This window comes from Dermatophagoides farinae, chromosome 8 (genome assembly GCF_024713945.1).
Source record: "Dermatophagoides farinae isolate YC_2012a chromosome 8, ASM2471394v1, whole genome shotgun sequence".
NCBI lineage: Eukaryota > Metazoa > Arthropoda > Arachnida > Sarcoptiformes > Pyroglyphidae > Dermatophagoides > Dermatophagoides farinae.
In genome coordinates, this window is record NC_134684.1 from 836,688 (window position 1) to 850,972 (window position 14,285).

At 31.3% G+C, this 14,285-nt stretch overlaps 3 protein-coding genes across 3 annotated transcripts; 2 read left to right on the forward strand and 1 right to left on the reverse strand.

Annotated features, from left to right (window-relative positions):
- Nucleotides 1-1,909: 1,909 nt before the first annotated feature.
- On the forward strand, nt 1,910-2,626 carry LOC124495433 (transcription initiation factor TFIID subunit 11). The gene is made up of 3 exons (XM_047058811.2): nt 1,910-2,147; nt 2,221-2,405; nt 2,459-2,626. The coding sequence occupies exons 1-3, from the start codon at nt 2,089-2,091 to the stop codon at nt 2,581-2,583; spliced, it is 369 nt and encodes a 122-aa protein (XP_046914767.1). The 5' UTR covers nt 1,910-2,088; the 3' UTR covers nt 2,584-2,626.
- A 677-nt stretch (nt 2,627-3,303) lies between these two features.
- Nucleotides 3,304-10,306, reverse strand: Ptp10D (Protein tyrosine phosphatase 10D). Its single transcript, XM_047058892.2, has 6 exons — nt 9,152-10,306; nt 7,092-9,050; nt 4,919-7,026; nt 4,553-4,840; nt 4,365-4,455; nt 3,304-4,289 (listed from the first exon to the last, which is right to left on the reverse strand). The coding sequence occupies exons 1-6, from the start codon at nt 9,522-9,524 to the stop codon at nt 4,258-4,260; spliced, it is 4,851 nt and encodes a 1,616-aa protein (XP_046914848.2). The 5' UTR covers nt 9,525-10,306; the 3' UTR covers nt 3,304-4,257.
- Nucleotides 10,307-11,064: 758 nt separating this feature from the next.
- LOC124495814 (glutamate receptor ionotropic, kainate 4) lies at nt 11,065-14,285 on the forward strand. Its single transcript, XM_075733645.1, has 6 exons — nt 11,065-11,235; nt 11,324-12,103; nt 12,186-12,935; nt 13,008-13,279; nt 13,347-13,774; nt 13,829-14,285. The coding sequence occupies exons 2-5, from the start codon at nt 12,068-12,070 to the stop codon at nt 13,675-13,677; spliced, it is 1,389 nt and encodes a 462-aa protein (XP_075589760.1). The 5' UTR covers nt 11,065-11,235; nt 11,324-12,067; the 3' UTR covers nt 13,678-13,774; nt 13,829-14,285.

Here is a 14,285-nt window from a genome sequence, read left to right on the forward strand (position 1 = left end):
CGTCCTGTGTAACTAAGTGTATATGATAAACGGAACAGGATAGTGAATGGTTTGGTTCATAGATTGATTGGATAAATGAAGATTTTTTTTCCTCTTTCACTCTCTCTCTCTCTCTCTCTCTCTCTAGTGATGGTGATTCAACATACGTACAGGTTAAATGCGCAGTAGAGATACACACATCGATGAGTGAACCATCATCATCATGATGATGATGATCAAAAAAAAAAAAAAAATTCGTAATGATCTCTCAAATGATTATTAATTTGATGTAGATGGAATGAATAAATTGCTGAATCGCATACTTCTTTTTTTTCTGGATTAGACACATACACACCCACCCACACACACACACACACACACAAACAAACAAATGAATGAATTCATCAATGAATAAAAACAACAACGTTTGTCTAATGTAAACATAACCAATATATACCAATTATATATCTATATATAAAATAATTCTGATCATCATCATCATAATCATCATCGAATTTGAAATAGGTAAATGAAAAGAAAACTGATGAAAAAAAAAATAATAACAAATTGAAAAAGATCTATAGATGAATCAATAAATAGTAATGACTCGATTCGATTTGATTTGATTTGATTTGATTTGATTCAATTATTTTGTTCCCTCTCTCTATCTCTCTTTCTCTTTTGTTCAACACACACACACACATCAAATGAATATATTTATAATGGTCGTTTGCATTGAATCAAATTCATTTGTATTGAATCATCGTTTTCAATTTGTTTTTTTTTCGTTTCATTTTGTTGTTTGTTCCGTATACATTTCAAACAATAAATCCAAATGAATCAGTGATTTTTTTTTTGGTCTAGATGCAATGTCTGGATCATTGCATCATCATCATGATTCTGTGCATTTTTTTTAAAAATAATTCGACCAGCCAGAATCGGATCATCGTCATCAGAATTTGACATTCGATTGAATTTTTCTGAATAAACTAATCTGATTAACATTATCGATGAATAAAAAATTCTACAATAACAATATTTTCATTCATAATAAAAAAAAAATACCAAGAAAATATTCTGGAAATGCAAACACACACACACACATGCACATAAATAAGCCTGATCGATGAAATTCCAGTATTCCAGAATATTCCAATATTGATGATGTTGTTTCTTGCTTGACTTGATGTTTTGTGTGTGTGTGTGTATATATATATTGAAACCATTCAACCGAATAAAAGAAAAAGAAAAAAAATTACATTTCAAAACTACAAGATCACAAAGTATCCATTTTCTTTCTTTCTTTCTTTTCTTCTTAACTCTTTAACAATTAGAAAAAATCCAAAGATTTCAATCCAAACTTTGGCATCAGGTGTACACACAATGCCTACAGGCTTTCTTTCTCTCTCTCTCTTTATCTTGTTCAAATACATTAAATTCGTTCTTTGGAATCGATCGAATAAACTTAATTCACAATAATCGAGAAAAAGAACGAATGAATGTAAACAATAAACGAGAAAATTTATCGGATCCTCTTCATCATTATCGTCATCGTTTTAGTAGATTTTTTCTCGATAATTTTTCTAAATTTATTCAAACATACAACAAGTTAACTATTTTATAATGATGATGATGATGATTATGATGTATAACAAGAACAAATAATAGAATGGGTGGATCTTTAAATATCCATTAAAGCTCAATATAATTGTCATTTTGGGATTTTTTTTGTTTTCATATACAGAATCCATTTGTAATCAGTGATTCTTGATTTTTTCTTGATATGAATAAATTCTCTAAAGAAAAACAAAAAAAGAAAAAGAAAAAGAAAAAAAATCCAATTAAAAATCAAATTGTGCAACCAAAGTATTCATTAAAAAAAACGAAGACAAAACAGACCTGTTGTTGTTGTTGTTGTTGTTGGACAAAAAATCACTACTTTTTCACTCAAAAATAAAGTATAATTTTGTCGAACAATTTTTTTTCTCTTTCCAATTAAAGTGAATTGAATAATCAAAAAAAAATTCGAATTGTATCCGATTGGTGGAATTTGGCAAAAAAAAGTTTTCAACTTTTTTTTTCATTTTCAATTGAATTGAAAAGCTAGAAATGGACGAAATGCATACAACAGCACCAATGGCATCTATGACATGGAATGATAAAATGATGTAAACGCACACGTTATAATGTATTAAATCGGTCCGTTATTTTTTTTTTCTTTTAATCCAAACGCTCACATAGGATTCTATTGGAAAATTTTAACCATGAACAATTTAGCCGTTATGAAATGTGTCGTCGATCGAAATTTTCTAAAAGTGTAATGAAAAAATTCATTCGTTCCATAACCGATGTGATGATTAACGATAAAACAGCCATTGCATTGGCTGGTATAGCCAAAGTTTATGTCGGTGAATTAATTGAAACCGGTAAGTCAGTGATGATGATGATTAATCAATCGATTCATGTATTATTATAAAAGCTCTAGATTATCAACAAAAAATTGGTGAAAATGGACCATTAACACCGAAACATTTACGTGAATCTTTTCGACAATTGAATCGTAATAATCAACGACGTGTTTCATGTTTTTTTCACCATGTTTAATCCATTAACAAACCACGTTGTGTTTTTTTTCCCCAGCCAATGAATAAACACATTCAATTTTGATACAGTAATGCGTCGTTTTATGGTCAAAATTTTTAGAACATAGCTCCAGCGTTAAGCGGCGGTTTATTACTGTACACACACATACACACACGCGAAACATTGTTTTTCAAGTTTTTCGTGACATTTTTCTCATGTTAATCATTGTCTGTCTGGTTTAGAGAGAAAGATTTTTTTTTCCATTTTATAATTTTGATTGGAATTTCAGTTCTCATTTTCAGAATATTTGAAATTTATCTGTCTGTCTGTCTGTCTCTTTCTCTTTTGATCGTATATTTAATAGAATTCCATGTTTTTGATTCTGTAATTTGTTTCATACAAAACAAAAAACAAAATGAAACATAACATATACATACACACATCTACAAAAGAATTCATAATTTGTGTTTGGTGGATGGTATAGAAAAAAAGGAAACAACAACAACAACAACAACAACAAAAATAATTAAATATTCAACATTGATATCATACAAAACATTGGATAGTAGCTGTCGTCGATTTTTTTGTTTCGTAACAGATTGTTTCATCTTGCATGCGTGACATATTTACTTTTACTTACATTGAAAATATATGACCACACCACCAAACAAAACAAAAAACGAATGAATAAATGTTGAAATTCCAGAAATATTTATTGCACACAAAAAAAGATTCCATGGCTTTTGTTTTCCATTTTTTTTTATTTCGCTTTTGGCGCAGAAAGTCATGATCACACGTGGTGATCACTGTCAATCATCAAAACAATCAAAATTCAAGACAGAATTTTTTTTTTTTTTGACAATTATAAAAAAATAAAAAAAAATTTTTTTTCTTTCATAAATAAATATATGTAGAATACAGAATGCTGTGTTGTGTGCAAAATATATATATACAAAAAAAAGGTAAGTTGATTTTTCTTTTATCGAAAAAAAGTGTCAAGAATCGACGATGAAAAAAAAAAGAATTTTCCTTTCCTATTTTCCTATTATATATATATAAATATATAAAATAAATAAATAAAAAGTCTGTATGTCATCATGAGAATAAAGCAAACAAAACAAACAAAACAGATACGAAAAAAAAATCTGCCTACAAAATATCATTGAATCAATCAGTTTGAATTTTATATATATTATGATGATAATGATGTTGTTTTTCCATGAGTATCATCGTCGTATGGGAATTATTTTTTCATTCATGTTTACACAAATCAATGGTTTCATCTAGGTGTGTGTGTGAGTGTGTGTACATTAGCCATCAGAGTCATCATGATGAGAATGTGAGCTGCTTAAGAATAACGGTGAACAAAAAAAAAAATTGTTTTTTTTTTTGTCGAAAAGAAATCAGATAACAAATGTTGTGAAGAACAAATTATGCAAAATAGTTGTAAACATGAACAACAACAACAAAAAAAATTAAGTTAATAAACCAAGTTTATAAATCTTGGTTTCTCGGTCTGATCATCTGGTCTATCATCATCATCATTATATCACAAAATGACTTTTTTCTTGCTGCCAATTTTTCCATAATTATCGTATTAGCACACACACATAGTTCATTAAGCTAATTCATTTCACACTTTTTTTCTGGTTCGATAATTTTTATCACTTCATTGGATAGTTAGAAATTTTATTATTAAATTCCAGATTCAGCCATTGCTTCGTCATCTGTGACAAAAAAAAAGAAATTGTCGATGCATTATAGGTAACAGACATGGATAACTTTTTTTTTTTGGTTCTTACCTTCATAACCAGGATTTTCGTGCATTTCTATTAATTCTTCTTTACCTTCCAGTACACTCATCAAACATTCGTGAATACAAATATATTGTTGCTATATTTGTTTTGATCAAATAAATGTGATAATAATAATCATTAGTTGTTTTTTTTTTTGTAAATCACCACTTATGGAACATAATTATCACACATACCTCATTTTGAACCATCCAGACACGTTCTTTACGCATTTCATGAACAATACCAAATATATCGACCGTATCATATTTTTTAACATGTTGTAGAATTCGATCCAATGCAATGAATGTACCAGATCGGCCGACACCAGCCGAACAATGTACAATAATTGGTTTATTATTATCGGCAGTGATTCTTTCACGAAATGATCGAACAAATTTTACTAATGTATTCGGTGGTTCTGGTACACCGAAATCTGGCCATGTTGTGAAATGAAAATGTCGAACAATACGATATTGATCACCCTATATGTATGGTGAATGGAAATCCAAAGAGAAAAAAATTTAGCTAAATAAACAAATGAATGATCAGTAAGCGCTTACCCTCATCACTTTGAATTCCGAAATTGTCCAATCTTGATATTGTGTTTCATTCAAAATGGTCACCTGTATATTGCCATAGAATACTGGCTGTGTATCGTATGGCCAATAACGATCACATTTTTCTCTACCTTTTTCAATACATCTTGTAAGCATAACAATTGCACGAGAATTCTGTTCCCAAACCATACGCCAGAAATCATCACGTGTTGAATGTAATGGACCTTGTGTGACAATAAATTCTCTTGGTGAATTAAATCCCGGTATATAGTTGGAATTAATATAATCTGATCCTTCTTCATCATCGGTGGGTAATAATTTAACCCGTGAATGATCATATGGTAAAATGTTAGTGAAACGATTTTTCGGCCGATTAACCGGTAAATCAGCCGCATTACACGGCCTATCACGTCCAACATGTTTCAATAGTTCAAATTCTTCACTAAAACGAAAATCTGAATCAGCCGACATCAATCTGAAATGATCTGCGAAATCTTTGAATTTTATCGGTCTATTAGTGATCATTTCACCTTCTACAATCGATAAATTATCGCCTACAGCACTACCCGCTGCATTACCCAATACATTGACACCACCAAGTCCAGTGCCATCTTTCAACATGATTGGCATTCCATTCGGTCCAATCGTTGACATATGATGATGTGGATGTTGATGAATGAATTTTCCACCATCTTTGAATGGACCTAATCGATTTCGGCGTAAATAGACAACCAGAAGAATCAACAAGGTAAGAAATATAAATGGAGCTAATATGGATAGATAAAGTGCCGTATGATCTGGATCTGTAGACATTGCATATGAATAAACGGTATCGGTGAATTTTTCGGCCGTTGTAAATGCTCGTATTTTGATTTTATATGTAGAACCCGGTTTTAATGGTCCATTACAATATTTTGGGGAACCACCTCGAATCGATGTCGAATGTCGTAAATGTTGTTTAATATCACATTGTTCAGCACCAATAACATAATCTTCAATTTGTGAATTATTAAATGGATAAAATGGATCATTTGTTTGATATGGTGGCCATACACTATAATCTTGTATATCGAACCATGATGATATATCTAAAACATTTGAATTGACTGTATCATCTTCAGCTACAATGATTGCATACGATTGAATTGAACCGTACATATTGGAGAAATAATTTTTACGAAATCGAATTCGTATCGTTCTAGTACTGTGGCCAACTTCAGTAGGAAATACAGTATCGGCTGGTGCTGGTGCCGACCATATTGGCATTGTTTCTTCCCATACGGCTTTATGACCGGGTCCAACTTTAGTATGAGCTTGTATTTGAAATACATATGTTTTACCCGGTAATAGATTATAAATAGTACCTTGTGTTTCATATGGTTCAAATAATTGATGTTTAGTAATTATTGTACCAGTTGATTTGATCCAATAGACAATTTTATAGCCAGTAAGAATACCATTCATTTCAGATTGTGGTAATGACCATTGTAATGTTATTTCATTTGGTTTTACATCCACGGATTGAAAATACGATACTTTGCCTGGTACTGATTCAAGTGTTAGAAATGTCTGTGATATTGGTGTCGATCGTAACATTGTCGATGTACCATAACCGGATAATGTCGTAACGATGAATGTATAATTATTATGTGGCTTTAGATTACGATATTCAATCTTTTCGATTAATGTAACATTCACGACAAGTGTTTTTTCATGTGGATCAAAATATTGTACTTCATAACCATCTTTATCACCATAAGGTACATCCCAACTTAACGTAATCTCTGAATCAGTGATTGATAATCCATTTATATTTCTTATTGGTTCTGGATAAAGACGTGCTTGACGTTGAATAGGCACAGATAATGTTTGACCACTTATAGTCCATATGGAAAGATTATATAAACGCCCGGGGATTAGATTATCGAACAAAACAAAACGATTTGTATCATTCCATTGTTTTTCTTGCGATGGTATTGTGGTGCCCGAAAGTTGAAAACGATAACGATCAAACACAACGTTTCTTAACGGTGTAGGCGTATATTTAATGCCCAAAGTTTTTGTTTCATGTTCACCAACAATTACATTGATAACTGAATCGATAACAGGAACTATATTGATGGGTAAATAAAAATTAGAATTTTCGAATCACAACAACAACAAAATAATCACTTACTTGTTCGTACTTGGACACCGATTCCTTCGGAACGAAGTTTAAAACTTATTACATAAAAACGAAATGAATATTCTTCACCAGGTTTTAGATCCTGAATGAAAACGGTGATCAAATCACCTGGTCTTGTACCATTATAATAATTAATACGTCTGGATTCTTGTAATTTAGGTTGATTTACGGGATTATAAATCACATTGAAATAATCAATAACACCTTCTGGTGCTAGCCATTGAAATGTGATATTATGTGAATCGATTAATGTTTTTATACTTGCTATTGAATTAGGAAACATTGTTTGTTCCAATTCACGTATGTCTGGACTTTCAGCACGATTCGATACGGATGATACACGTACAGTGTACATTTCACCGGCAACAAGATTTTTAATCTCCATCGATGTTGTATTCACAATGCCTAAATCACGCCAAACAGTTTGCCTGGTTGGACGATATCTTGCGATATAATGATCGACTAATGAATCGATTGGAGCTGACCATGATAACATTAATGAAGAATTCGTATGCTGTGCTACATGTAGTGCTTCTGGTGGTCGAGGAAATATCGTCTGAAAATATGAATGTGGATCACTGATCAATCCATGGCTAATGGCATAGACAGATATTTCGTAAATAGCACCCGGATAAAGATCTTCAAGTACAGCCCAATTCGAACGTATGATACGTTCTTTTTTCTCTTTTGTATCGTTTCGTATCCAAATTATTTTATATGAATCTTGTTTACTAGTTACATCCCATTTCCAACTAATATTCAATGTACGACCTGATATTGGTTCAAGTACACCAATTACTGGTGATGCTGGTTTAGTTGGTTGTGATATTACCACATAATCTGAATAAACATTATTCGATATAGCAGCCACAGAAATCGAATAATTTCGACCAGCTAATAAATTGGATAAATGTACATAAGTGTCTTTCGTCACTTCGATAGCTGCATCGGAATTAAATGCATCCAATTCATGATAGGTAATTATGAATGAATCTTGGCGAGAATGATTATCGGGGCGCCAAGAAAGATGAATTCCAGAATATTTATCTGGATCAGATTTTAAATCCAACACTGGTAATGGACGAGTGGTTATGTTGGTTGCAATAGCCGAAGAAATGACATTACCAGAAACGGTTTTAACGGTCACTTCATAGGTTTCACCTGGCTGTAATCCTTCATCAGAAAAACGAACGATTCGTAGATCATCTTTGAATACCATTTTAGGTGATACATTCTTCAGACCGATCGATATTTGATAACGATCAAATTCACATTCACCAATTGGTGGATCCCAAATAACATCAAAAGAAGTTGACGTAACAGTAGCTCGATTGAATGAAAGATTCGATGGTGACAATGGAACTGTACGATATTGAGCTTCGGTTGGATCTGATATCTGATTTCGACTAACAGTTTGTACGGTTATATTGTAGATTCGTCCTGGTATCAGACCATCAAAAGATGTTTGTACAGGACCCGGTGGATCAGATTCTTTCTTCACGAACAATATCGATTGATGAGCATCTTGTGGAAAGATCGATACTTTGTATTGATCAAATATACCAGATGGATAGGGAGGTTGCCACAAAACTAATAAAGTAGTTTCATTACGGAACCAAACAATAAAACGACCCGGAGTATTTGGTTTAGTTGTGAACGTAACTGATTCATTACGTGATTGTCGTCCATTTGATATGACTGATACGAAAATTTCATAAGTACCACCGGCAGTAAGATTTCGTATAGATAATGGTAAACGATCATTAATGGATACATCCAATTGATATGGACGAAAATCATGTTCGGCCATCGGTTCTTTTGGTACTACGGTCACTTTATAGCCATCAATATTTGATAAAACAGAATCGATCATTACATCGGGTGTTTTCCATTCTAATTCCACTTGTTTACCGCTTAATACTTGTATTCGTAAATCTTCTACTGGTGGAACTGAAAGACAATTAAAAAAAATTAACACACTATATATATCAACACACGCACACACACACACACACACACACACACACACACACAGATAGAGATTGACATACCGAAATTAGCTGCAGTCATAACAATCGTTGAATAAAATGTTAACAGAAAAAGAATCAAAAATAAAAATAGTTGCCTAGTTGATTCACCGTTGTACAATAATGGATTCGAATGATGACTAAATTTTGAATATTTTTCATAATCATCATTCTTATCCATTAATCTGTTAAAATGATTGCAATTTATTTTCAATTGATAATAATCTAATGATAATGATGTTGTAGATGATTTCTGTACATTGATGATTTGTTTCCGTCTCCGGTGTCGATGAAAACAATATTCATGTTGTTCAAGTTGTTGTTGTTTTATTTCACCGGAATTTGGATTTGAATATATCTGATTGGTAGATTCTTTACGACTTGAAATAGTTGCCATGATTTTGATTATCAATGGCACATTGATGGAAAATGAAATTAATGTAACACATATGCAAACACACACACCAATGCAGAGAGATAGAAAATTTCAAGATAAAAAAGCTGCAAATTCGAATGATGAATAATAACACAACATATATGAGGCTATTAAAGGTATATTCCAAACGCAAACCTTATGGGCTTTTTTGGCATAAAGACAACTATGATGATGTCATTGTCCATTTTTGTCACATACACACATACACACACATAAACACAAAGAAGCTCACTTGCCCATTAATAATTTACAGGTAAATAATAGGTAATAATCGAATACATAAAAGCACAATGACGTTTTGCATATTCAAATATGAGAAAAAAAGCCCAAAAGCTTTTTTTTTGTTTGTGTTAACCTGTTGTTGTTGTTGTTGGCCACAAACAAAATGTGTGTGTGTGATCAACAAGTGTCAAATATCAATCAATGTAGAATCATGGTTGATCATTATAATTTTGATTTATCAAAACCAGAATTGAATTGCAATCAAACCGAGTGATCAAGAATCAACAGGTTAAACACACACACAACGAAGAAACAAAACACAAGAGTGATACACAATCATCATTTTTTTTTGTTGTTGGAACACACACGCAATAATGAAACGAATATTAAATGGAAAAATTGTTCTCGTGCTCTCGTGTTTCAAGACGAGACAATCATCATTCATCCTTGAGATTTTTTTTTTTTGTTTTCTTGGTTTAAATTTTTTCAAGACGTCATCATCATCGTTAGTAGTAGTTTGTCGTCAAAAAAAAGCTTGTTGATTTGCCATATAGAAAAAAAAAGAAAAGAAAAATCTCATTTCAAAGACGCTCACCTTCAACACATCCATGCATGTTTTTTTTCTTGTGATCATGGTGGTGGTCATTTTTTTGTGTGTGTGTGTGTGTGTGTATATGCCATGGGGCAGTAGCATTTGACACTTGTATTTTGAAATTTTTATGAATTTCTTTTGTAGTAGCAAAAGAAAATGTGTTGGAATAAAAACACTAGAATTCAGGTCATTCATCGTCGACGGAAAAAAAATTGACCTCATCGAAAGAGGGTGATAGTAGCTGCAGTAGTAGTAGTAGTAGTAGTAGTGGAAATATAGCAGTCATTTCGAAACAACAAATGGCGCCCATATATTTGATAAATAGAAAAACCTGTCATTCGACCCGACAAATTTCACAGTGATCCCGTAGTTATATGGATAACAGAAAAGAGAGAGAGAGATAGAAAATAAGATTTCCTTTTCTGGTATCTTCTCGATAATCATCATGTTCATGGAAATTGATTTTAAACAGAAAAAAAAAATTTAATTGCAAATTGATCCATTGTAGTAGTAGCATTGTGTGTCTCTCTTTTTTTTCTTCCGTTTCATTTTTTTTTTTTTTTTTGATCAAAGCCGATTATTAAAGACGATTTCTAATTTTTTTTTTGTAAGTCATTTCTCTCTCTTTCCAAAAAAAAAATTTTTCCACAAAAATCTTGTAAATCCACTTTTCATTAAAGAAATGAACGAAAACAAAAAGAGAACAAAATAACATCATCATCATAATCTGTGCCATTTTGTTGTCATCATCATCATCATATTTTTGTCATTCGATTTTGGAAAGAGAATTTTTTTTGTGTTTGATTTAAAAACAATAATAATTGCATTCGACGTCCATCTATCGGCCGTCGAATAATGGTAAGGATTATTTTTTGTTTTGTTTTTCAATTTTTTTTTCTGTCTCTGAATATAGACATTTTTCTGTACTTTTTATGTATTGAAATAGGTTTGATAATGACGATGTAAATGGAATGTTGATGACGATGAATGGTCACGATCATCATGTTTTTAAAGGCTTTATTTGGCATCCATCATCATTCATTTATTATTTAAAATGATGATAGTGCTGACCTTGATGGTGTTATATTGAAAAAAAAATGAATGAATGAATAAATGATTCATTCATTTCATCGAATTGTCCATCCCCCTCATTTTATTCACACATCAAAAAAAAAAAAAAATGATTTTAATGTGTGACCTAATGACCTTAATATATTATAACCATTCCTCGAAACGATGATGATGATGATCGGGATAAAAAAGATGGCTGAATAATAAATTTTTCCAGGTATTGTGTAATCGGCCGGGTATAATGGAAATCTCTATAATGGAAACCTCTAGAACTAAGGAGAGCGGCCAGGGGTTTGTGTGAAATGTGAAAAAATTTTTTTGTTTCAATCAGAATATGGTGTCGATACCATTTAATTATTATTGGTTTGATTGATTAATAATTAGCAATTGAATTGATAAAATCTGAGAAATTTTTCTCTGGTACCGGATTCAATCGATTGTTTTTTGTTTCGAATGCAAAAAATGGCAAAACTTTTTATTTCATCACGTGAAAAAAATTTTTTTTTTGTTTTGTTTCATTGATACACATACACCGACAAAAATAGCCATCAATCTAATGAAAATAGTCATTTTTTAGCCACTTTCTCTCTCTCTCTCTCTTCTCTCTCTCGAAAAAAAAATGGAGAATTTAACATTAAAGATTGGTTTTATCAATGTAAGTTATTAATTTTTTGGTAATACAGAATCGAATCATTTGATTTTGGATTATATTTTCATTAATTCCACATTATATATAGGTATTACCATATACATGGCTTAAACTTAATCATTCATCAACATCTGGACAATATTCAGTAATCGGTGGTATTGAAACACAATTATGGCAACTTGCAAGTGAATATTATAATTTTTCCATTGAATGGATAATTGAACCAAATAGTCATTTTGGTGCACAATATGAAAATGGATCATGGTCAGGATTGATTGCAGCAATAATGAATAATGAAATTGATTTAGCTGTTGGTGGTTTGATGCCAACTACTAAACGTTTGGAAGTAGTGGATTTTCTTTTTCCATATGATCATGATCAATATACATTCGCTAATCAACCATTACCAGAAACTGGAAGTCATATGGATCTTTTGATACGACCATTTCATTATAAAGTTTTCATTTGTATTTTATTCACTGTGATTCTTTTCTGGTTATTCAATTGGATTGAAAAAAAATTGCAACAACACCAGCAACAACAACAATATTCAGAAACAAACAATCATCATAATCTTTTATGGATCAATTTTTGTCTGCTTGTACGTCAACCATATCATTGGATGTCATCAACTGGTTCGGCCATTCGTATTGCATTGATTATATGGGCATTTTCAAGCATTATATTGGTCAATTTTTATCTTTATACACTTTGTTCAATGTTAGCATTACCTTTAATCGATAAAATCGATACAATCAATAAATTTATTGATGCTTGTAACACTGGTTATCTAATACCAATGGCCATCAGTAATACAAGTGTTGAGGAATTTTTTCTGGTTTGTATCAAAGAATACATTTCACACTTATATTGAACTTAATCAGCTTTTTTTTCTATTGGAATTTAACAGAATTCACAAGTGGATACAGTACGTAATCTTTGGTCATCACATCTTATGCTCCTACCAAATTATTCTTTACCATTCACATTATTACTTTCATCATCTAATCGTCCATATTATGCATTGATTGCAGCACGTAAAAATCTATTATTTCTTCAAAGTGTAAAAGGTAAAGATAAAATTTATCTGCCACCATATACGGAAAAATCTTCATTATTTCCATCACTTTTGGCTACACCGGTTCAAAAAGGTTTCCATTACAAGCGGCCATTCGAACGATTGTAAGTTTGAATTAGTTATGAATAATTTCGTTTTGTACATCCATTTAATAACATCGTTATCGAATAGCGTATCTCGTTTAATTACGACAGGAATAATGACACATTGGGAAATGCTTGATTCAATTAAATTAAGATTTTATCTGAAACGTGGTAAAGGTGGTAAATTTCAAACTTTTTTCGATAACACATCAATGTCACAGCAAGATGATGAAGAAAATGTTGATGATAATAATGAACATCGAATTGATGATATTAATTTTATCGATTTCACTATTCAACATTTACAAAGTATTTTCTATTTATATCTGAGCATGATCATCATTTCTTCATTGACGTTTATATCAGAAATATTCAATCATTTTCTTATGTTTGGAAATTTTATCTACGATATACCATAAAAATAGATAATCCAAATGCTTTGAATACAGTGTTTTTTTTTTGTTTCACCATCCAATGAGAATTTGATTGATTCTTATTTGCAAAACTTTGAACCAGGTAAGATTTTTTTTTCGCACTTGAAAAGTAATCCATTCCATTTCGAAATTGTAGCTATTTTCAAATCTTACATCTACACACACACACACAATTCAGATGAGAATTTTCTCATCATCATCATTTAATATTTTGCAACTCGTTCATCTCGTTCAATCGATCAATCAACTCGAAAACATTGTTTCGAACATTCGAAATGAGCATTTACTTTTTTTTTGCTGGCATTTTCTTTTCATCAAAGTTTTATTTATTCATCATGGGATAGTGAAATTAAACACCAATGAAATGAAATGAAATTCAATCTTCATAACGAAACTTTTTCAATTGGATTTTTGAATGCAAGTCATATCCTGTATATGTCTATTGATTTCATTAATCAAAAAATCATCGCCATATATGCATGCATGGATTCGATGGAATGAATCATCATCATCATCAGCATACTATAGAAAGGTAGAAAATTTTTATTTGTGTATTTTTGATCAACCAAAATGAATAAAGACATAATGACGAG

Excerpts from the sequence above, each read along its gene's own strand:
- LOC124495433 (XM_047058811.2), top strand. The coding sequence starts at position 2,089 with ATGGACGAAATGCATACAACAGCACCAATGGCATCTATGACATGGAAT. Across the intron at positions 2,148-2,220 it reads ACATGGAATGATAAAATGAT|GATTCTATTGGAAAATTTTA; the intron begins GTAAACGCACAC and ends ACGCTCACATAG. Across the intron at positions 2,406-2,458 it reads CGGTGAATTAATTGAAACCG|CTCTAGATTATCAACAAAAA; the intron begins GTAAGTCAGTGA and ends TTATTATAAAAG.
- Ptp10D (XM_047058892.2), bottom strand. The coding sequence starts at position 9,524 with ATGGCAACTATTTCAAGTCGTAAAGAATCTACCAATCAGATATATTCA. Across the intron at positions 7,027-7,091 it reads CGGTGTCCAAGTACGAACAA|TTCCTGTTATCGATTCAGTT; the intron begins GTAAGTGATTAT and ends CCATCAATATAG. Across the intron at positions 4,456-4,552 it reads TCTGGATGGTTCAAAATGAG|CAACAATATATTTGTATTCA; the intron begins GTATGTGTGATA and ends AAACAAATATAG.
- LOC124495814 (XM_075733645.1), top strand. The coding sequence starts at position 12,068 with ATGGAGAATTTAACATTAAAGATTGGTTTTATCAAT. Across the intron at positions 12,104-12,185 it reads TAAAGATTGGTTTTATCAAT|GTATTACCATATACATGGCT; the intron begins GTAAGTTATTAA and ends CATTATATATAG. Across the intron at positions 13,280-13,346 it reads AAGCGGCCATTCGAACGATT|CGTATCTCGTTTAATTACGA; the intron begins GTAAGTTTGAAT and ends GTTATCGAATAG.